Source organism: Symphalangus syndactylus, chromosome 8, assembly GCF_028878055.3.
Source record: "Symphalangus syndactylus isolate Jambi chromosome 8, NHGRI_mSymSyn1-v2.1_pri, whole genome shotgun sequence".
NCBI classification, from domain to species: Eukaryota; Metazoa; Chordata; class Mammalia; order Primates; family Hylobatidae; genus Symphalangus; species Symphalangus syndactylus.
The window spans coordinates 45,223,717-45,247,559 of NC_072430.2; the positions used below are offsets into that span (position 1 = coordinate 45,223,717).

Genomic DNA, 23,843 nt, shown 5'->3' on the forward strand with positions numbered 1-23,843 from the left:
CCTCAACCAAGGGATAATGGGACAATTGAGCTCCCAGAGCCACTCAAGGACAGGATGACAGCCGAGAAGTGCTCAGGAAAGTGCCAGAAACATGGGAAGTGCTTCAGAAAGTGTACCTTTTGTTACTATCCGGTGGAATTTAGATGGAGGCAGATTTTGGTTTAGTGTAACAGACCTTTGCAACACTTGGAGCCACCTTACTACAGAGTGCAATATGGGCAGGATACGAATATTCAGGTGGTCACAATACTGAAAACTCAATGCTTTTGTGTGCTTTGCTGCCTACCTGGAATGATTGCAAATATTTCCTATTGCCTCAAAGGAGAGTTGACAATTATGCTCTCCCTGCCTTTGAGGAAAGGACTACACTTGGCCCCTATCTGATTACCCCATGCAGACCCCTTCCCACCACCACACTGCAGAACAACCAATCAGAGGGGAGGAGTGGGAGGCCCACAGCTGGACCAGAGGAGGCTGTCCCTAACCTGGGGCAGTGGTTCATGTCGCCCCCCATTAAAAGAGGCTCAGCCTTCTGACAGCACAGAAGCTGTGGAAGCAGAGACTGGCTGGATAGGGCTGGGAAGTAGAGAAGATTCAAGTATGAGAGGAGGGGGATGTCATTTCCGCCTCTGAACAGCATCTTTCTTAGAGCGTCACAGTGATGCGGGAGACGTTCACTGCGGCTCATGGATTGTGGTTGTGTCTTTTCCCTCCAGCTGAGGGCTTTTCTTGATTCCACTTCCTGCTGCACCCAACAGCCAGTTCTCTGACAAGTTGAGGATTTGGGCTCAGCTGGCAGGGCATGTAGCTGAGCACAGGAGGGAGACGTTGAGGGGTTGAAGCTGACAGGTCTCCCAAGGATGAACTCACACTCAGTCTCAAGGTGCAGAAAGCAGGGCAGCCAGTCTGCCTCCCAGTACCTTTAGGTGACCAGGCAGAGGGTGTCATGGCCTTGCAAACGTGAATCCTGGCACATCACTTCCCTGGCAACAGAAGTAAGATGGCTGTCACTGCTGCTACAGAGGAGGAAGCTCAAGAACGTAGCTGACTCCCAGACTCGTGCTGCACTGGCTGGGGCTTCCTCACACTGCCTCACACTAGCTGCCTCCTGACAGCCTTTTGTGCTCTTGTCCTTCTGCTAGACCTTACATGGTCTTCTGGAGGTGGTAAGGGCTGCCCCAAATATATAGCAAACCTTGCATTCTTAGGAATGAAGTGCCAGCATAGAGAGATGCTCTTTCTTGGTCCTTAGCTTGACTGAGCGAGGTAAGCCTGGAGATCACACAGCATCAGACCCTCTTGGAACCTGCAACAATTGTCAGCCTTTGCCATGGGGTTTCTGGGCTGAGATTCTTGGTCTTAGTGGAAAGAGGGGCTGGGGTGAAGGTTGATGTCCTCTTCCTCTGCCAGTCTCTTCTGATAGCAAACCATGGTACTTAGATAAAGCCAGCGAGAAAACCAGGACAGTGAGAGGAGTGGGGAACAGGAGGGCCTCACTGTCTAGCACAGATGCTTCAAAGGCCTGCCCTGTCCCCAAGATTACCTGAGGAATGGGGTAATTTCTCTCAGGTGAGATTAGTATTCGACTGGGTTTTTTATAACTCTAGATGGAAATTCTGGTATTCTGATCCTGATAGAGGAGTGAGGAGTCTGAAAGGAGAATGGGGTCGATTGTAGTGGAGACAGAGGAGAGAGGCTGGCTGTGGCAGATGAGAGGTGGTATGAACTCTTTGACAAGCCCCTTCCTGAGGGAGGGGGCCTATTTCCCCTTTCTTTGACACTGGGCTTGACAAAGTATGAGGAAGCAACACTCTGACATTTCTGGACCGAGCTTTTAAGAAGGCTGGCAACTTCTGACTGGGCATGATGGCTCACGTCTGTAATCCCAGCAGTTTGGGAGGCCGAGGTGGGTGGATCATTTGAGGTCAGGAGTTCCAGACCAGCCTGGCCAACATGGTGAAACCTCATCTCTACTAAAAGTACAAAAATTAGCCAGGTCATAGTGGCATGTGCCTGTAATCTCTGCTACTCGGGAGGCTGAGGCAGGAGAACTGCTTGAGCCTGGGAGGCAGAGGTTGTGGTGAGCTGAGATCACACCACTGCAAGACTGGCAACTTCTACTTTGGGCCCTTGGAGCCCTGAGCACCATGTTGAAAGTCCAACAACCCTGCCAGAGAGTGCACATGCGAGCTTTGAGACTATATGGAGAGGGAAAGGGGCCCAGCTGAGCCCAGCCTTCTCTTCCACTGTCCCCACTGAGGTGTCAAGATTGTGAGTGAAGCCACCTTGGGCTCTCCCAGCCACCTCAGCTGCCAGCTGAATACCTCTGAGTGACCCCAGTGAATGCCATATGGAGCAGAATAATCACCCAGCTGAGCCCTGCCCAAATTCCCAACTTGTGAAACAGTAGATAAGAACATGCTGGTTGTTATAAGCAACTAATTATGAAGTAGTTTAAGTGGTTATAGATAACCAGAACATTGGCTAAAGGAAGAGGTCATGACCAGGAGCACTGACTCCCAGGTGCCCCTCTGTGGACCCTTGGCAGGCAGTCAGGAGGCATTTGGGCTTTTGCTGGGTTTTACACTTGGGAGCTGGGCTTGTTTTGTTCCTCTTAATCTGTTGCTTTACCAAGCAGACTGAAAGCACCTTGGGCACAGTTTTTTGACAGATGGGCTTCAAGGTATAAACTGGAAATCTCTTCTTTGTCTTTAAATTGCTGAAAACAGGGACCAATTTTGAAATCCATGCCTCCTACCTGCTCAAGGATAATGATACAGAACCAGCAGCAGAGGGTATTACAGCAACATCAGTAATGAGATCTGATTAGACCTGAGTGTAAAATTAACATTGTTGCAGTTTGTCCTAAGGAGGGAAGAGTGTTATATACAATATTTAGAAGTTGGTTTTGAAACAAAGATTTTAATTGGCTTCCACTAAGCAAATGCTTCTTAGTTTAAAAAACGGCAAACCCAGGTGTAGTGTGGGATGAGGCTAAGAACTATCAGCCACTGAGTAAATGACTGCTCTGAAGGTCCCTCTGTCCTTCTCTCATGAAAGCACCGTTCTGGCCAGACATTCCTCACCTATTGAGGAGTGGCAAAGCATCCACAAATCTGAAGCCCGACAACACCCTCACCTACCATACCTTAACATGCTGCTTCCTGGCTCAGAAGAGCTGGCCAAGGGCTTTGGAAAGCTTAGGACAGAGATCCCTGAAGAGTAGTTTTTTTTTTTGAGACAGAGTCTCACTCTGTCGCCCAGGCTGGAGTGCAGTGGCGCGATCTCAGCTCACTGCAAGCTCCGCCTCCCGGGTTCACACCATTCTCCTGCCTCAGCCTCCCGAGTAGCTGGGACTACAGGCGCCCGCCACCACGCCTGGCTAATTTTTTGTATTTTTAGGAGAGACGGGGTTTCACCGTGTTAGCCAGGATGGTCTCAATCTTCTGACCTTGTGATCCACCTGCCTCGGCCTCCCAAAATGCTGGGATTACAGGCGTGAGCCACCGCGCCCAGTCCGCAAAGTGATTCTTAAAGCTGGTTTTTACTTCAAGCTCAGGACACCACCCAATCACCATTGATCAACTACTTTGGAGACAAAATCTGTTCCCTATAACTTGCATTCACTGGTCCCTATTTTGCCAAGATCAGGCCAGTTTGTCTTTTTTTTTTTTTTTCTGGGATGGAGTCTCACTCTGTCACCTAGGCTGGAGTGCAGCGGCACCATCTCAGCTCACTGCAACCTCTGCCTCCCGTGTTCAAGCAATTCTCTGCCTCAGCCTCCTAAGTAGCTCGGATTACAGGCGCCTACCACCATGCCCAGCTAATTTTTTTGGTATTTTTTAGTAGAGGTGGGGTTTCACCATCTTGGCCAGGCTGGTCTTGAACTCCTGACCTTGTAATCTGCCCGCCTCGATCTCCAAAAGTGCTGGAATTACAGGCGTGAGCCACCGTGCTTGGCCGCCAGCTTGTCTTTCACACCATGGTTTTTCAAATCCTTAGTGAGCAGTGAGTCCACACCCCTGCTCTCCGAGATGCACCAGGTCTTGTCTTTCTTTAAGTAGAACTGCTTGTTGGCAGTGCCTGTCAATGAAGTCCTCACTCCCACTCCAGCTAGCATTGTTTATATTAAGCTAGGCAGCATTTATGGCGCATGTTTTAATAGGCATAGCCTCATTAATTTGAAATGTACCTACATTGGGATGAGTTTATCTTTGTACCAAAAAAAAAAGAGTTTGCTAAGCATATTTATTGTCTTAAGATTACAGAGCAATGTTTAAGTTTCTTATGAGAAGTAACTGTTTCAAATACCCTTAAGCTCGTTAAAAAAATTACTAGGCCACTTACAAATCCATCCTACCTTTTCATGGAGACAAGTGACTAAAGGACGACCTCCCGGCAACTTTATTAGTAATTTATTGTTTGCTCTTTGAATTGGCACAAAATTCCCTTCTTAAATGTATTTCACTCCCAGGAACACAGGGTAGGTGAGGGTGGGTGGGCCTATGATGTGGATGTGGTTTGGGGAAGGAAATGGCTTCCTTGGGTTTGGTGATGGGATTCAGAGGACACCAACTCAAATGCCTTCTTACTAGGCAAGTTACCTAGATGTGTGCAGTGAGCTGGGAGCACTTAAGGCAATATGGAGTGGGAGCATCAGTGGCAAAATAGAGAAACCATCCCCTCCCAAGCAGTTTATACTTTTGCAAAAGAGTTGGATTTTATTGGCAGATAGCCATTTTGTGATGCTTTTTTTTTAAATGCTGAATTACAGTCTTGCACAGGAGATATGACTGGGTGAGCTTATTAGAGATTCAGGGGTGCACTAACAAGATCTAATGTATAGGGAGTTTGGGCCACTTAAAAGGACTCGGCACTTTGGGTAAGAAAAATGAATCATAGATGCATCAACAGAACATATGATGAGATCTTTGAAGGAATACATTTACATAAAGATAGGGAGCAAGGTACCCAGAGCTTAGGGTATTTAGTCTAGGAGATCATTCAGGTTGAAAATGGGTCATGAGAGATACAAATAGAAGGATAAAATCAGCTGCATGTGTTTAAAGGTGGGGCTGTGCCTGGCAGAGGAGCTGATTAAGAGGCATAATGAGATGTGCTAATTTAGAGTAAGTAATGGAAGGAACTTTGGGAGATGCCTGTTCACAGGACTGAAGGCAAGTGGGACTGAAAGGGTATAATGAGCGGTGTAATGAGAGAAGGGAAGGTGGAACGCTCTCTTGGGTCTCAGGTGTGATGACTCAGACACACAGAGGCAAGACAGAAGGAGATGTCTGATTTGAAAGGGTGGAGGACCAGAAGGGCATAATCTGACAAGGTGCAAGGGAGCACAATGCTGGCAGGCCCAAGAGAGGAGGGGGATCCGCAGAGAGGAGCAATAGAGGGGGCCAGGTACTAGGAATGAAAACCCCAAGGTGGTAATTATCTTCTCAGAAAAGACAGCCGTGCCTTGGAGTGTTTGAGCCACAGTTTTGTAAAGGATGCAGAGGACCCGCAACTCCTTCCTTCTGTCTTTTCTTTGGACAATAGCAGAGAAAACAGGCGATTGTGCAACATGGGCCCTGAAGTGAAGATTTCTGAACCATGTGGGACAGGGATGAGGGCAATTGTGAAACGTGCTTTTCTTGTAACTTTGAGGTTTCATACGATCTTGGAGACTGGGTGAGTAGGCTGGGCTGGTTGTGGAAGTCAATGACTTGAATTTAACATTCTCAGCCTGGAACCAAGTGTCCCCATCTCTGTCCCCGGCCAACCCCACCTCACCCCACATCCCCTGTGGGTACAACACTGCGGGCCTGGCTCCGGGGCTCTGCACCTGCCACCCCAGGCCCTGCTTTCCTCAGCAGCTCTGCCATCCCAAGTTGTCATCTGCTCTGAGAGCGCCAAGGTCACCCCCTTGCTAACCTGGTGTCTAGTCTCATATAATTAATGGTGGTAAAGGAATTCTAGCTCCATCTAGGTAACACAAGAATTTAAAATAGTCAAGTTTCATGCACAGGGGGCTCTGAATCACCATTTTAGTAAAAAAGGAAAATAAAATTCTTTCATCTAACTGAATTTTCGAGTTACAATTTAAGCCTGTTTCCCTCTGCAAGGTAGTCTGTGGACGGCTAACTTGTCAACACAATACTCAGTTATCTGGACACGGTAAGTGCCTCATACCTTAGTTTCTATTTCTTTTAATGCTGGCGCCTATGGCTATTCTCCTGTTAATCCTATTCTTCTAAAGCATAACCTGGGAAATTGTAGAAAATTTAAATATTTTCTACTTAATACCTGCACAATCACTGATCCTGGGGGTGCAGCCACGTGACCTGTGTTTTGACAAACTCTGCAGGTGATTCAGATGCAAGCTCAAGTTTGAGTCGCTGTTCTGAAGTTTATAGCAAAGGGTTAAAAGCACCAACCAATATTAAGCAAAGTGGACGAGCTCATTCTGACTCTTCCGTCCCTTAAGCAATTCTGCTTGAGGAAAGACATGACCTGGTGCTTCTCGGGGAGTAAGGGAGTAGGGGTATAGACTCACTGCTAAGGATTTGAAAAACTCTACTATGAATACATCAGGACTCTGTTCTGGAAAAACAACATAAAAGCATGAACGTATCAGAGATGTAGGACAAAGGAAGCCACTCGATGTTTAATGAGTGTGTACAATTTGCCAGTCACTGCCTTTACATGTCTGGTTCTGTTTAATTCTTAAAACATGAGGCTTTAACTACTTTACCAGATTAGGAAACCATGCTCGGAGATTAGCTAATTTTCCTAAGAACGCAGATGGTAGTAATGGATGGGATTTAAGCCCCAGTCGAAGTCAAATATCTTTTTCTCAAAAGATGATGCCTATGGAAGGGTCATTAGTGACAAAATTCATACATAGAAAAAGTATCCAACATTACTGTGGCATCTTCATTCTTTTAAAATCCACAGGACACAGGTCATATTTAACATTACCCAAGTCTTTTTTTTTGAGACAGGGTCTCTGTTGCCTATGCTGGAGTGCAGTAGGGCAATCCCAGCTCGCTGCAGCCTCGACCTCCTGGGCTCAATCTATCCTTCCACCTCAGGTAGCTGGGACTACAGGCATGTGCCACCATGCTCAGCTAATTTTATCTTTTGCAGAGATGAGGTCTCACTATGTTGCCCAGGCTAGTCTTGAACTCTTGGCTCAGGTAATCCTCCTGACTTGGCCTCCCAAAATGTTAGGATTACAGGTGTGAGCCCTCACACCCAGCCAGTCTTCACTGGGTGTTCCTGACCCATGTGTGCCATCTTGCAGTTTAATATCCACTTTGTTTTTTCTGGGGAAAAAGCACCTCACACTTACTCAAACATTGCACTGTGAGACCGAAAAAATCCGGGTTCAGATCATCATTTTACATTTAACTAGAGGCAAACAGTATAAGTTTGCTGGGCCTGTTTTCTTTGCCCTTGGACTATTGTTCTTATCCCCACCTAAGGAGTTAGTAACCCAACCCAGCTTATCACCGGCACCCGATCTGGAGCGCAAGCAACTGGCCTTCCCAGTCAGCTCATGGATGAAGATCTTCCACCAATGCAGGCCCAACAGCACCTTCTCCCAGGAGCTCCCAACCCATGTGCCAAGCCCTACAGAAATAACATATAAGCCCTCCGAACCATGTAGGAATCATGGTCTAAACAGACCTTTTTAGCTAGTTAATCAGAATATTTTGTGGCATCCATTCTTATGCTAGTCCAAGAACTCTGGAATCTGTAGAACTGTTGAACCAAATAAAAGGAAGAAACTCTACTGTCAGTACTCAATTAGCTGCGCCGCTGGAGAAGAACAGTGACGTGGTGGATTAAAACAAAATTGGTTCGGTTTGACTTTGGAATGCACTGATTTTTTTTTCAGTAGATTAACTTTTCTAATTATATTTTGCACAGCCTAATATTAACAGGCATTTGTATTCCCTGGGCACACAGCATCTGACATTGAGAGCTGGGAGATGCAGCCCAAAAATGTGCTGGTCTCAGAGAATAACAATGTTATGAAAAATCCATGCATGGATAATGAAGAGGAAGCTAATTATGAAGTGCCCTGCAAATATTAAATCATAAGCAGAGAAGGCAAAATAGTAATTCTCTATCGACATGTGGACAGAGTAAAAAAGTTTATTAACATTCTGAGAAGGACAGAAATTTTCAAGAATCATCATTAGTGTTAACAAAGCTTGATGAAAAAATTCGGATGCAGGAAGGGTCAATGAGTTATTGGGTGGTCTTTCAAATAAGCAAACCTCAAGCAATAATACCAAAGCGTTTTAAAAGAGCGTTTAAAATGAATTTTATTCTTTGAATTTTACAAGTAGTCTTTAGAGGCTTCAAACAAGAACTCTGTTGCAAAACTCTAATAAATAGCTTGCCCCAAGTCCCCAAACAAAATGTAAAACAAAATGAGAACTAAACTCAGAAGGATAAGCAAGACTTCAGAATGCTTGGATGTTAGCAATATTTCTCATTTACAAAGAGATATCAGGCAATGTACAATCTCCTTCATACAAGTCAAAGACAGAAAGAGACAGACAATTGAAATCTTTACAAAGCACTCCGAAATCTTCCTATTTCCATGATAGAAATGTCACCAGAAAAAAAAAATCCCATGGAGAAATCACAAGAATGAAACTGTAGCATAAAAATCTGGTAGTGAATGTAGCGGGGAGAAGAGAGGAAAATCCATCCTGTTTCTTTCAGGGATGGAGAGAGGAAGGAATTGAGATTACTTGGGGGAGGGAACTTCCAATCAGATGCTGCTAGAGTGCTGAATGTTCCCTTAGACCAGAGTTGCCACTGAAAGGGCAGAGGGGTCGGTTTAGTGACAGTTATGAGGGCAACAAACAAAGGGGTCTCCTCAGGTCAGTCAACACTGGCCAGCCCCATGTCTCTGTGCTCTACAGCAGCCTTGGAAGAGTGACCCAGGGGCCCGAAGCAGCCTGCATCACAAGACAGGAAAAATAGCACATCAATAATTTCTGCAGCGGAATCCTTTGGATGGCCACGAAAGGATGCAGAAAATGCCGTGCTGAAATTTCACACTGGGACATGCAGATTTCAAAAGCCCATTCTACTATCACAGTCATTGTTCCTAACAAGCAAGGATTAAAATTCACAATTAAACATTCACTGTTAGCTTCTCCTAGTTACAAATACTGGTGAAGTCTTGCTCTGGAGAGAAAGATTAATTTAGAGATATGGTCATTTTGAGCAAGCTAAAAAAACCAATTGTGCCACATTTTTATCTTTAAAAATCTTTAAAACGACGTATACTTTTGACCAAAATGTATTCAAAATGCAGACAGGTAAGGTTTTACTTTGGGGGAATTCTGAAATCAATTAATGTTTGGAGCCAGGAAGCTGTAAGAGAGATTGATTCCAATTTAGTGGGGGCTCAATCAAGCCAAACAAAAAAGAGTCCTGCAGCACAAGTGGGACCATCTTCCTGGGGAAAGGGAGAAGCAGGAAATGACCTCACAATGCAGGACTGAGAAGGGGTGTGGCCTGCAGGCACTGTCAGAGCTGCTCTGGTTTACTGACTGTCTGTTAAATATTTAACTCTGGTCCTGCTGATCTCTGGAGGACAGGTACAAACAGCACTAGCTCATGCACGAGTCATTCAAGGGAGGTAGGCATTTTCTCAAAGCAACTCCCTCTCCAGGCATTTTATGGAAGAAGGTAAGGAAATATCCCTCTCTACTCCCCAAACAAGTTATAAAAACATCCTTTTTCTAGGAATAATGACATCTGTTAGAATAACAAGGGAAAGCTTGGGTTACCTGAAGTTGATAAGAAAGCTGATGGGAATAGAGGCGGATGGGCCGGGGGCGCCCTGGTCCAAGGCCCAGTTTCTTCTTAAATACATAACAGATAAAGATATTGTGCAAAAAAATAAAGACATTCACATTTTAGCAGTTAAACTTTTATTTTACTGTTTAAAATTTTTATTTCCTTTTTTTTTCTTTTCTACAAAAGGCAGGTGATGATTGTTGATCTGCAACTATTGTGTTGTGCACTCCCCGAAAGGGGGCAGAGTAGGAAGCCGGGGAAGGTGCTCTGAGGATGCTTTCTACGGAGGGAATAAGGGCTGCAGGACACTTGCTGGAGGGAGTGTCTGGGCCCTTCTCCTGTCCTCCTCAGCCTTCCCTAGCTCATGTCTATAGTGTTGAAGACCCATTCCGTGAACTTCTTCAGCTTGTCCGAGGCGTTCTGGGACTCCTCCTGTAGCCTCAGGTTGTCCTCTCGCAGGTGCTGCACCTCCGCCTGAAGGTGGGCTTTGTCTTCTTTTTCCTGGGAGGCAGAGTGAAGTAGAAAAGCTAAGAGGTGTTGGCCCCACCTTGCCCAGCTCTTCTGAGTAGTAGCTATGGACCTGTTTTGATCTTTTGTCCATTTCTATTCTTCGTTCCTCCAAACACCTGTCTAAACGGACTGGTATCAGGTGCTAAGACACTCTAAGCTCAGGGAGCAGGGCTTCTAGAGAGATTCAACACTGCAGGATTAGCTGTAAGTAATCCTGGAATCTAAGTACATTAATGTGTATTTTAACGTCCTTGTTAGTCAGGATTGTCTTAAATTTTGGACAATTGTGTTGGTGGCTGATGTCTTGATATAGTCAAGGCCACCCAAAAAACAAAATATTCAGTTCTTTTGGTGCAAAAGCCCCAATAACACCGACTACATGGGGGTCTGGGCTACTGACACATTACACAAGGAGTGGGGAGGCTGGAAGAGGACCCAGATGGGGCTGGCTGAGGTTGAAAGCCTTTTACAAATTATTGAACAGTTTTTCTGTACACCGGACGCCGAACGCCTCCTCGCGCTGTGTGTTCCGGTGGCAACTGACATCCCTGCAGCCCCAAACACGTGCAGGCACCGGGAAGACACCCACATCTTATTTCACCACGCTACTTAAAAAGGGCTCTCATGGTTCAAGGGCAGTTTGTACAGACTGGACAATTTGCTTTGAGAGTACATGTTTACCTTCTTCAAATCTTCCCGAAGCATCTTCAGCATACCTTCCAGCTGGTCCACTTTAGAAGCCAGAGTGGGAGAGGAGTCTTTACTGCTGGGAACAAGAAACAAAAGACCATGTTGGCAGGGGCCTCCATGGCTGGGATTTTTTTTTTTTTAAAACCATTTATAAAATGGTTTTCAATGTCAAATTACTCAGTATGGCGACCCAATGGGTATTTTTACTTTAAAAAGGAAAATGGTAATCTTAAAAAAAGGTAATAAAAGCTTGAATTGCAGCCAATCAATAGCTTCCTTTGTTAAAGATGCTGCATCCTCATGACTAAAGAATGAAGCACAATAGTGAAAATGGTCTCTTTGGCAGCACAAATACTTTCTGGCAGATATAACTGTCAAACAGCAAAATGATTCCCAGGGAGGCTCTGGGATCTCTCTAGTGGGCTTTGACAGAGGAGTTACTCCCCTGTGCGTGGGAAGGAAGCTGGGGAGCTGATGTGATAGGCAGGTCGTCTCTGGTCCCCAAGTGTGTGGTCTTAGCTACTCATGCAATTGCAGCTAAGGTATCATGCCTACATCTTCAACCACTGGTCTAAGTATCTTGTTAGCCTAGGCTTAATGTCTTAAATTCTGTCCCAGTCTGATCAAAAAACCATTTTCTTCTCATTTTCTCGTGTTTTGTTTATGGCATGCTAATCATGCCATGCTAGTGGAGTACCAAAAGAAATGTGAGCTGGGGTGCGGCAGGCCAGCCAGCGAGCCAGACAGACGGCACGGCTGGGCACGCTCACCCTGAGGGTCCTATGGCTGAGGAACTAACCACTTTTCTTGCCACAGTCTCCTCTACCTGAGTTCAAGCTGCTAAATTTTCCTGATTCCTAGCCAATCAGGGGCACACCACAGAGAACCCGAAGTCTTCCGTTGGGAAAACATGCAGAGCTTCTTCCCAGCACCAACAGGAAAGAGCTAAGTGACTGAATTTTCTAGGTCATGGAGTAAAAGGTATTCTTTACTTTAAAAATAAAGGTTCAAGTTAGAATTCCTGACCTCAAATGAATTGTGTTGATGTCTTCTGCTAATCCTAAGTCTACAGGAGGCCCCAGAAGGCAAAACCCACCGTGGTGTAGAGTGTGGCAAGGCTGTGAGCTGATGGAGTGACCATGACCTCCAAACTCTAAGGCAGGAAAGCCAATGAAAAGCTGACAATGAATGGGTTTGAAAAAGAACATGGTCAGCTGCAGTCCATAACTGCATAGTATGGTACGACACGCTGGTCCGATTTTGGGTGGGCTGAAGGCCACAGATGTGGTAGAAAAGGGGCGGTGCTGGACAGACACAACGAGGCTGGGGCCGGGCAGCAGTGGTGTCCTTCGCAAAGCCACTACAGCTCATCGGGACTGCAACACTCAGGAGCTTTCTGTCTATTCACCTCCATTTCCATTTGTTCAGTCCACGCTGACCCAAGAAAAGAGCCTGTCATCACCCTCATCTGCTGATTTTTTTAATAATCCTTTCTCAGGAAAACAGTCTTGGCTCACTCAGACTTCTCTTTGTGGAGGCTCCTTCCTAACAAGGCACATTTGGGGCTCGCTTCTGGGATATGTATTTTTAAAGTTCTCAGCAGTCAGCCTGATTGCTGCTCTCCTCACCCCAGCAGTGCCAGAGGTAAGTGCAGCCTCTCTCCTACACTCATAACAAATGATCCCCTATTCTTGTGCCTTCTCATTGAGAGCGAGAAGTCCTCAATGGCAAGCCCCAGTTTATCTGTGCCATTTACTTCAATTGCCTTTCCTGTTACTGTCCGTTTCTGACCAAGTTTTACAGATACTTGGAGTTTTAATCACCCTTGGAAAGTTTTTTCCTTTTTCTTTTTTTTTGAGACGGAGTCTTGCTCTGTCGCCCAGGCTGGAGTACAGTGGTGGTGCGATCTCGGCTCACTGCAACCTCCGCCTCCTGGGTTCAAGTGATTCTTACGCACTGGCTTCCCAAGTAGCTAGGACTACAGGTGTGCACCACCATGCCCAGATAATTTTTTGTATTTTAGTAGAGACAGGGTTTCAGCATGTTGCACAGGCTGGTTTCAAACTCCTGAGCTCAGGCAATCTGCCCGCGTTGGCCTCCCAAAGTGCTGAAATCACAGGGATGAGCCACCGCTCCCAGCCTCAAAGGGTTTTAAGGGAAGAGATTTCAAATAAATGAAATTATTCTGCAACAAGAAGTGCTTACTAAATGTTCCACACCTGACTGATGGGATGCTTTAACATACAGAAATTAGTACACATAAATCTAGCAACCTCACCATTTTGAACCTAAGGGGAAAACAGAAAAGTCGGTCTCTGCATAAACAGAAGTTGTAAAGTCCCTGCTCCTGACTCAGAAGCCCTTAGGACCTCAGTTATTGCCTACTTTTCACCTTCATACCATCTTAACCATCCTGGTGATTTAGCTTTCCAACACATAGACGTGCAGCAGCACACTGGGAGCTACTAGGACTCAGCAAGCGCGTATATAAGCATGACCATCAGCGACACTGCGGAAGAGACTGAAAACCCAGACTGCAGGACTACACGGCACAGAGCACGGGGATACTTAGAGCGAATGGTCTCTCCTACCTGCCCCAACTGGCCCTGAGGGCATAAATGTATTATGACATTAAATAATAATGAATATTCATCATTATGGCCATATAAGTCATCAAGAATAGTTTAATTATGTCTACAGTATTCAGTTACAAAGCGTTCTGACTAAAATGTAAAGTGTCTAGCCCTGCAGTGATGAGCTTCACTCAGCTGCTCCATGTGGCTTCCATCTCTTCTCCCCATAGATGCAGTCACTGGCAGGTGTGACACAAGGTGCAGAGTGCTGCCCTCACATCGGGACCAACCTGCTGTAAGGCTTCATCTGGGCCAGAGCCTGGTCCTCCAGCTGATCACTGTTGGATGCAGCACTCAAGGGGCGATGGTTTTCATCACTAGCAGCAAAAAACGAGGCTCTCTGGACTGGAAAGGAGAGAAGAAACCATTTAGTATTTTGGAACCACATCCCTGGGGCCCTATCTATCAAAGTCAACAAGTGGTCTAGTTGGCAGTCATGTCTAGTATTTCCAGTGCAGGATGCACTGGAAATCTTATTTCCCAACACTCACAGGGAAAAATATGACTGTTTTAGATATAAGAGGATTGTAGCCATGTAATTTCCCTTTAAAAAACATTTGTGAGTCAATTTCTAGTCCCCCCTCTTCCCTGCTCATCACTGTAGCATTCTATGAAATGTTTCTGTGGAAACAGTCCTTGTGCCAAATTTCCAGACCAAGGCTTTCCACTCAGCAATGAAATAAATGCATTCGAGAGCTAGCATTATGCTTAAAACTTCTTGAAGTATGTTTTCCACAAGATTCCTGGACACTCTGGTTGGCTTTAACATAAATCCATGCCATCTGTGTTCCAAAACATACCAAGTTAAAATTTAAGCCAAGAAAACTAAATCAAATTTAAAATAATCTCCCATTAGAAACCAAAACTTCTACCATTTGTATATGAAGGAGATTAACCAACAAATTGAAAAATCAAGTTAGAACTGAGAATTTCCATCTGCTAAATAAACAGCATGAAGGTAAAAGGATTCGCTGCTGACCATTCCATGGTTGCCCGACTTACCGATTCTGTGGCCTAGTAAATTTCTCCCCAAAATTAAAACTTGACTAAACAGAAATTTTCAATTCTCCTAATTAAGGGCAACAACAACAAAAACAGAAAAAAAAAATCACCTGCTATAATTTTGTAAAGAATAAAAATTTTAGACAGATCTTTAAACTTAGAAAAAAGTCAGTCTTCATTCAAAAAACAAAAAACAAAACAAAAAAACCCAGCTGACAATCTTATATCAACACATACATACTGCACTACGTTTTGTGTTTTCATTACAGCAGGCAAGATCAGCACCAGTCTGAGGACCTGCATTTAAGAACCGCCAGCCTAAAGCGAGCACACAGCCAGCAGGCTAGCAAGGAGACAATGCAGACAGACAACGTGCTACCGAGCACGGAGACGAGGGAGAACGGCAAAGGAGGCGCCCCACATTTGTCAGGATAGGCGCGTGGCCAAGCAGGGCAGGCACTGTGACATTTAGCAACAACGTCTTTGCGACGTGATGAAAGATCCTCTCTGGATACGTGTTCTTTTTAGTCAAGGGACAGCTGGGATTCCTCTACCCACTGCCCTTCCCATATACGGAGGAGGTGAGGCATTCATGTTATGAATCCTGTGGAAGAAACAGGTGGCATCTGATTACATAAAACATGTGCCTAAGTGTCCAGCTTAGGGTCTGGTCCCTACTGAATGCTCAGTAACTGGTAGCTCATCTGGTGAGGCACATATGTTGTGAGTGTGTCCAGAGAAGTAGAGTGGATGGAGACTGCTCACTCCGCCGGCACCCCGCAGGGTAGCCCTGCAGGATCGTGGGCTGTCCTGTGTGGATTCAGTGGACTTACCCTCGTAGGCTTTGGCAGCATCTACCAGGTTGGACCAATCCAAGTCTGCAGCAGTGTCAGGCAGGGGCATCAGGCCGGGGTCGGGCATAGGCTGCCTGCGGGTCTCCTGGATGTCAGTGAGGGAGCTGTCCGAGGCCGAGAACTCTCCTGCAGGAAGGGAGGAGGAATGAGATGCTTCTTGTGCCTGTGGGAGAGTCACTCAAAACCTACCTCTTTCCTGTTACAACAGATTGTAAGCCATTTGCGACTGTTATCAATGTCCAGGTTAGCAGGCTGTTAGTGGCTATTCTAAAGCTGACTTGAAATAGGAATGGGCTTCCCCTCTAGTCTGTCTTCATTTTTTCACAACCTCCCATCATCTCCCTTCCGGCAGTGACTCATGGCAAAGTTAGTTTTGCATGGAGGCACTAAGTCTGCTTTTGTGAGAGCTGTCTGTCCCCAGCAGGGCCTGGGCAGCACTAGCATCTGCTTTCCTGCACAGAGTCAAGAGATTTGGGCCAGGAAGAAGAGGCCTACTTCAACAGGGAGCTGGATTTTGGAGCCAGACCAGGAATGTTTCTTCCTATTAGAGGGGACAATAGGGCTTTTTTTTTAAATTTTTTGAGACATAGTCTCACTCTATAGCCCAGGCTGGAGTGCAGTGGCACAATCTAGGCTCATTGTAACCTCTGCCTCCCAGGTTCAAGCAATTCTCCTGCTTCAGCCTCCCAAGTAGCTAGGACTAAAGGTATGTGCCACCATGCTCAGCTAATTTTTGTATTTTTAGTAGAGACAGGGTTTCACTATGTTGGCCAGGCTGGTCTGGAACTCCTGACCTCGTAATCCGCCTGCCTCAGCCTCCCAAAGTGCTAGGATTACAGGCGTGAGCCATCACGCCCAGTTTAATAGGGTTTATTTTTATCTGGCCCGGGAGTGGTAAGGGACAGAAGGCCCATGCCTGCCCTGTCTGCTGTTCAAGGGCAGCCCACTGGGTTCCATGGTCAAAGGTGTCCAAGGGTGTGTGAGGGGCAAATCAAGGGATGTGAGTGTGCTGGGTTACTCAGACAGAGCTAAGACAGGAAGGTGATTTTAGGGGTGGAACTGGCATTATTCTTCCCAAGGATGCAGTCATCACACGAGCTATTCTTTGGATCAATTTTGGGTTGCAGCAGTCTAACATCCCAAGCTCTTCCTAAGGGGACATTTTGTTGAATACAAATATTAAACCATTGTAACAACAAACTGACATATTAACAACTAAGCTCTGCTTAGCCTGGGGCAGGGAGGACCAGGCAGAGTGAGCTACCCTGAACACTGAAGGCAGCTCCTATTGCTCAGGTTCATGCAGGCAGATAACAGGAAGGGCGGGCTGCTGGGTTCCAGGGAAAATGTCACTCATGACATAGAAATGCCCTCAGTAGGCAGAAGCTGGGTGGAAGTGAGGGCAGAGCACACCACTCCACGAGAAGAAGCACCCTTGGAAGGTGACTGCGACACTCAGATCCATGCAAACACACAGCTAAAGCTAAATGCTCAGCTAGAATAATTAAGTGACTCCAGAAAGACCTGTTTACCAGGAGTTAAAGAGTTTCATGTATTATGATAGCCCAGTAAGCCAGTGTATTAAGTGCTTTGTTTTCCCTTTCAAATTACAAAAAGAACTTCTCTGAAGTACAGCTGCTGGTTATTACTGTGCTTAAAATTAGCAAAATTATGAGTAAATGGAAGTTAACAAATACTGCAAGATATTAAATGTTCAATTCTACTTAAACGTGCTCCCACCAAGGGTAAGGAGGAGGAACAGATAATTCTGTGTGTAACTCACAACCTTCTGCTCTTTTATCTCTGGGGCCCAAATTTCCATGTGGGGGATAAAAGAAGTCACTCTTCTTCATCCCCCAAACACATTTCAGTGGAAGTCACCAAGCAAGGCAGGGCTGAGGGATCAGCCCAATGAGGACTGCCTGGTAAGGAGGTGAAATCACTGCAGCTGCTATCTTATTCAGGAAAACAAGAAAAAGTGATGGGAAGGGGCTCAGAGAGGGCTGCCTGTCCCTGCCCTTCCATTGTGGACTCACATGGGGCCTTTAGTCCTAAGACTCCTCGTCTGGATAATGAACATGTGTGGGAGGCAGATTTCTGGGCTGCTCTTTCAGAATGTAGGCTTCTACTACTCAGGGCCTACTCTGATATGACACATGCAGAGAAGACTTCACAAAGGGGTTACCTTTACACTGCAAAGGCAAAATTAAAAGTACGGAGAAATAAGAGAGCAATCAAAATAAGGCAGGAATAATGGAATTCAGGGAAGAATGACCCTGATGTAGGGAGAGAAGGAGAGAAAATGGTTAGGGGCAGGAGGTCACTACCAGAAGGCTTGTTCTGGAGTCTGATGATAAAAAGTGGTCCTTTCATGTACCAACCTTGGTTCATCGGAGGTGACTTCCTGGCACAAAGAGAACCCAGATTTAAGCTGCAGGTGGATGGGGGAGGGAGCAGGGGAAGCTGGCATGATCCTTGTGTGATGCCTGCCAGGGGCCAGCAGGGTGGGTGGGACTGTGCTGCTGAGCAGTGAGTAGGACGGAGACATGGAGGAACATTCATGAGCGTGGGCTGAGAGCTCAAAAATAAGGGAGCAAAAGCAAGAGATGTAAAGAAATTACTGTTCCAGAGAAGCAGCAGAAGGAAAAGAAACATGGGTATGAATGGACACCAGAGATATAAAACCTGCAGCAGAGTTCACAAAAGGAAAAAGGACAGAAGGGAGGAAGGGTGACAGCAGTGCATCCGGTTAATGATCAAGAACACTGGTTCCGTGACAGGCATCTGCTGTGCTGGGCCACAGCTATGAGGGGAGGTGTAGAGCCCTGGAATGGGGTAGGACAGAGATAGGAAAAAGGGAAAAACCAAATTTAAATCCTCAGTGCCAGAACATGGCCCTTAATAAAACTGGGATCTAGTTGGGTCACAAAGCAAACAAGGCATATGTGGACCAGGTGCAAGAACATGGAGGTACCCATTATCCACAAGCCTTTTCCTTATATAATGCTTGCCTGCTCACTGCATGAATAAATCAATGAGTCAACAAATGAGTGGTTGATACCACAGGCAATTTCCTTACAGCCTGGGAAAGAATGACAGCAATGGCAAGTCTGGGTTCTTACGGTGGCTACAGGAAGCAGTGGATACAACTCTCTAAGAAATAACTAATCTAGTGCTAGCCAAATTTGCTCAATCATAACAGCAGCTGGCATGGTTGCTAAGAATACCAATTCCCAGACTACTCTTTTGGAGATTCAAATTCAGGAGGTCTTGGGTCCAGTGTGGGAATCTGTTATTTCTAGCAAGCATCCCAGGTGACTATGGTGGTCTGGGATTACAGGAGAGAGAGGGCAAATGAGGAAGGGGTGGGTGAGCTGAGACCATCTGAGCATGGATACAGGACCCCTCTCTGAGCACATGAGTGGCAGCCACATCTGGGGACACTGACCATCATCAACAGGGCTGTCTAGGCTGCAGCTGAAAGACCACTTACCATGCAGCGATTTCATTCCTAAGGTGTAAGAAGGCCTCCTCAACGGGAGCGACTTGGGGAGAGAAGGGTACGTGCTACTGAAGAGGACGTCGTTGGGCAGGGCTTGGTCCAGAAGTGATGCCCTGGAGGTGAAAAAGTGCTCCCTCTGGCTACTGTAAATGCTCTCGTCCGACAGTGTTCTGTGCAAGGCCCGCCGTGAGGTGGGGGTGCTGGGGAAAGGAGACTGAGGAGAGGAGAGTGCGTGGAACTGAAAAACAGGATCGAGACAAAAGAAAGTCAATTTTCTGGTTCCGATCCCTGAGACCAAGGTTGGGGGAGGGTAGGATAACCAAGTTATTGCTCCAGACACACCCCCAGCAAGGAAGCTTCAGGGCCCATTGTCTATTTCTACATCCTCAAGGAGCTAACCCAAGAGTTCCTGGTCATTATTCCTCAGCTGGGCATGCTGCCTGCAGTCTATCAGTGCTCCCTATGTGATTCAGGTATGTGATTAAGTGGATCTATCAAGATCGTGTGTGGTTAAAAACAAGACTTTAGGATCAGACAAATGTGAGCTTTATTTGAATCCTGTATCTCTGACCAAATCATGCAATCTCTCTGAGCCTAATTCCTCGTTTGTACAACCGGAGCACAAAACCTCTCAGGATTACCACAGGGATTAAACAAAACGCTGGACTGAGCACAATGGCAGGTGTCAGTGGCATGAATGGTGTTATGGCCCCTGGGGGAAGAGAGAGCCACAGTGCCAGAAGGGTATCCTGACAAGCTTGTCAGATGATAACATGCTTGCTGGGCAACAAGGGTATTTGATCATCAAAATATTTTAAGTCACATAGCAGGTAGCTCTTGATTAACTACTAACTTACACGAACAGAACCTATCGAGGTAGATAAATTTCATGAGTTTTGGAGAAAATTCATTTTTTGAAGATGCATTTCTATTCTTGAAATAAGAATAGGGTAGGCTGGGCGCGGTGGCTCATGCCTGTAATCCCAGCACTTTGGGAGGCCGAGGTGGGTAGATCACTTGAGGTCAGGAGTTTGAGACCAGCCTGGCCAACATGGTGAAACTCCGTCTCTACTAAAAATGCAAAAATTACCCAGCCGTGGTGGTGCATGCCTGTAATCCCAGCTACTCAGGAGGCTGAGACAGGAGAAACGCTTGAACCTGAGAGGCAGAGGTTGCCGTGAGCCATGACTGCGCCACTGCACTCCAGCCTGGGCAACAGAGTGAGACTCTGTCTCAAAAAATAAATAAGGAATAGGGAAGTCAGTTTTATAAATGACAAATAAGTATATATTTAAATACACATGACAAATAGTTCCAGATGTATCTCTTATTGACATCTTTTGCCTTTGTGACCAAATTTCATTTTGAGATTTTTTCTGCAAATAGCAAGCTTCTGAGTATCCCTTCACTGAGAACAGCAGATACCTTAAAAATAGCAACCTGAAAGGCAACAGAGCATTTGACCCATGAACAATAAAGTTATCCTTATTCAGTTCCTCTTAGGCCAGTGTCTGCCTCGATAGGGAAAATGATGTGGAGAACAGGTGAAGATGTGAGAAGGGTGTCACTGCTGGTTGAAAGCCACCCTGGGACTTCCCATGACACTTTGAAGGGGCAGAGAGAGAATGATTTAGCAAATGCTCCATTTAGTGGGCTGATTACAGACCCAGAAATACACAGTGGATACACAGGATCTAGAATGCTTCCGCTCAACAAGCCAGGGGTGAATCAGGTCCAGGCTACCCTCAATGTGGTATGCACAGCTGCTGCATAAATACCAAAAGATTATGAATCAAACACATTGTGAATACACCCAAGGTGTGACCAACTAGGTAAAAATTATGTTCACTTCAAAAATTCATGATGAATTAAATCCAAGGTACATATGTACTTGTCTAGAAACTAAATTGCTGTGATAAATGCTTTGAGAGAGAGAACTTGGAATGAAAATGACAACTTCCCTTCTCTTTTTGTGGAGAAGAGTGAGCATTAGAGCCATTATATGGCTTGCTAACTGTAATTTTCTTAAAAAATAAAACCAGATTAAAAATAAAACCAAATAAAACATCTCCACCTGCAAGGTTCTAGGACTATCATCACATAAGGCTCCTGCCTGCCAGGTCAGATCTCAGATTTCTGTACGGAAAAACTGCTGCTAAATAGCTTTCAGCATCCCTGGTTTTAGTAAAGGGATTTCCTTTTCCAGTATCCCCACCCTGATGGTTTTACAGGTGTGAAATCCTCCGCCAATTCTAGTTTCAGCCTCTTTGGGAAATGTTAATATGCTTCAAGGCCATGAAGAGCTACCTTGAAGAGCTTAAGCAGTGTGCCCTATGAAAAGTTAAAACACCCTGCAATGAATGGAGGCAGGGCAGGAAGCAGAGGCAGCAACCTACCCCAAAGGCGTTCTGCTCATAAAAAGGTAGGAGATCCCAGCCTTGTCCAAGAATGTTGAGATGGCCCCTCACCCCATCCTCTTCAACTCCAGTCTTAAAGGTGTGCAGAACTATTTGCTTCCCAAGAGCTGCCCCTGCCTGCCTTGCAGGTTGTACCTGGGATTGCCCAGGAGTGCTGCCTGATGTTGCCAGCCCTTGGGAAAGAATCACTGTGGAGTGGGATGGCACTGGAAGTGGGATCAAACCTGGAAGGGATTTCAGAGGACATTCGAGAAGGGGGCTGGTTCTAACTTGTGCTCCAAGTAGGCCCTAAGGGTTCCTTATAGCACCACTGCTACGGAGAGGTTCGAGTGGGACCCAGGAGTCCAGACCATCCCATCCCTCCCATAAGAGAAACTCTACTGTCTGAATTCTATATAATGGGGTTCCATGTGTGATTTAAAAAAAAAAAAAAAAAAAGGCGTCCTGAGCTTTAAGACTGGTTGGGCACCACTGATCTCCTCTGGTCCTCTATCTCACAGTTGAGCAACGGGGCCTGGAGAGGTGGCGTTTTGCTTCATGCCAGTCTCCTGTTCTCTCATTCTTTTCAGTGCCCCTGGCTATTAGTGACATGTGTCACCTGCACTCACAAGAAGCTCTTCCTAAATACTGGAGCCACACGAAGCCTCCTCCTTTGGTATATACCTGACAGCATTGGCGCTACTGTCTGTTCGCTTGTCAGACTGTATGCCACTCTTGGGGAAAATAACGTTATCCTATCTCTGCTTGCCAGTGAGGTTTCTTAGAGTGCTGCAGCTCTGCCATTATTCTTGAGGTCCTTGCTCTGCTGACAAATGAGCCTGGGAGTGACCCTGCCACTCAATATTAACAAAAACTCATAGGTAGCACTGGCTATCCAGGAAAATCAATGTGGCACATGAAGTGGCTTTGGAGTGTCACAGCCCAAAGCTGGCCATGACACCTAGTATACTGAAGTCTGAGGCAGTGGCTCCGAGCCTTGAGCCAGGAGTGGCCTGGAAGACCTCTCAAGGGCATGCCAGCCTTACTGACACAGCAGAGACTCCGTCATTCAGATGATGACTCTCAGAAGACAAAGGGAGCTACTAAGCTGAACTCATCTGAAACTAAACCTGCTCAAATAAGATGAAACTGGAGAGAGAAAATCTGAGCCTATTCCCAGTTCCTGCTTACAGCCCTTCTCACTGTGATGGTTTAGCCAGCAGAAGCACTTTCTTCACAGAGTCTCACAGTAATACAGTCACAACATAAAGAAAGCACACTCCTGTTTCAAATAGGAATGCTAAAGTAATTCCTTTTGGAAATAAAAGCCAAGACCCGGAATAAGGACAAAATCAGACATTTGCCTTCAGTTATTTCTACTGCATAAGTAAATCAAAAGAATGAAGGCTCTGAGCTTGCCCCTTGCCAAAAATGTTAAACTAGGAGTTGGAAGAAAAACTCCATTCAGGGCAGGTTTTATTTCCCTTTAACCTCAAAGGAAAAATCTGAAATAATCTTTATTTTGAAACTGGTACTTGAACATTTTAATATACCTCTTTGGGTTTTGATGGATAAAGAAAGAAGTTTCAAGCAGTGTCTTTTGCAAGGTTGCTAAGGAAACCATTTGTGCCCTGAATGATGAGTCAGAACTGTTAAGTGCTGGCTTATGAGACGGAAATTAGAGAAATCAAGAATGGCTACATCTGTACAATGATTTATTAACATAAATCACGTTAACAAATCATTTATTTCTCGACAAAACTCTAAAGTGGTCCTTGGGGGTACATTCAGTTCCTACGAATGTTGATTTTTTAGGTTTAGGGGGTTTATCTGGCCTATGTGGGGAGATGCATGCACATGCCCACACACGCTAGCATGGTGCTGGGGAAGCCTGAGGGCGACAGCCCCACACAGCTGCTCCACCCGCCATGCCTCTTGCACTCTGATCACAGTCTGAAGCTGGTGTGTGCTTTAGGACATATTCTAGCTTCCATTTCAATCAATTCAATTCTCAAAGTTATTCTTAAAGCTTTCTAGTCTCTTCAAATAGAGTACAAACCATCCACCTAAGAACTTAGAGAACAGAAGACTTCAAAGTTTGCAGCCATGACCTTTCTGGGGGTGCACTCCCTTCTCCTAGGAGACCCAGAAGACCTCAGACAGAAATACCTATACTCAGAGTGACATAACTTCAGGCCCAGCTCAATAAACACCCATTCCAATCCCTGGGGGCGTGAGATTCCACACTTTATAGAACAAGAAAGCAGAGAGCCTTAAGTGAGCTTCCAAAGGAGTACACAAACCTTTCCATGTGGTCACATAAAAGTCTGGACAACACAAAAACGTACATGCTGGACAGGTATTCAGGACTTGGTGCAGAGAGACTGGGTTTTAGAGAAGACATTTACAGTCTGGAATTCTGAGCATAAAACAG

At 45.7% G+C, this 23,843-nt stretch overlaps 1 protein-coding gene across 50 annotated transcripts in view; it reads right to left on the reverse strand.

Moving 5' to 3' along the window:
• Nucleotides 1-9,939: 9,939 nt before the first annotated feature.
• SIPA1L1 (signal induced proliferation associated 1 like 1) overlaps nucleotides 9,940-23,843 on the reverse strand; it is a 428,639-nt gene continuing 414,735 nt past the window's right edge. For 37 of the 50 annotated variants that reach the window (XM_063644113.1, XM_055288952.2, XM_055288937.2 and 34 more), the window contains 5 exons: nucleotides 19,005-19,251; nucleotides 15,491-15,637; nucleotides 13,886-14,000; nucleotides 11,014-11,098; nucleotides 9,940-10,323 (listed from right to left, as the gene is read on the reverse strand). In XM_063644113.1, the coding sequence (XP_063500183.1) occupies nucleotides 10,180-10,323; nucleotides 11,014-11,098; nucleotides 13,886-14,000; nucleotides 15,491-15,637; nucleotides 19,005-19,251 (738 nt within the window). In that variant the 3' untranslated portion in view covers nucleotides 9,940-10,179. The remainder of the gene's footprint in view (nucleotides 10,324-11,013; nucleotides 11,099-13,885; nucleotides 14,001-15,490; nucleotides 15,638-19,004; nucleotides 19,252-23,843) is intronic. The other 13 variants (XM_063644103.1, XM_063644109.1, XM_055288951.2 and 10 more) reach the window with 1 other exon arrangement.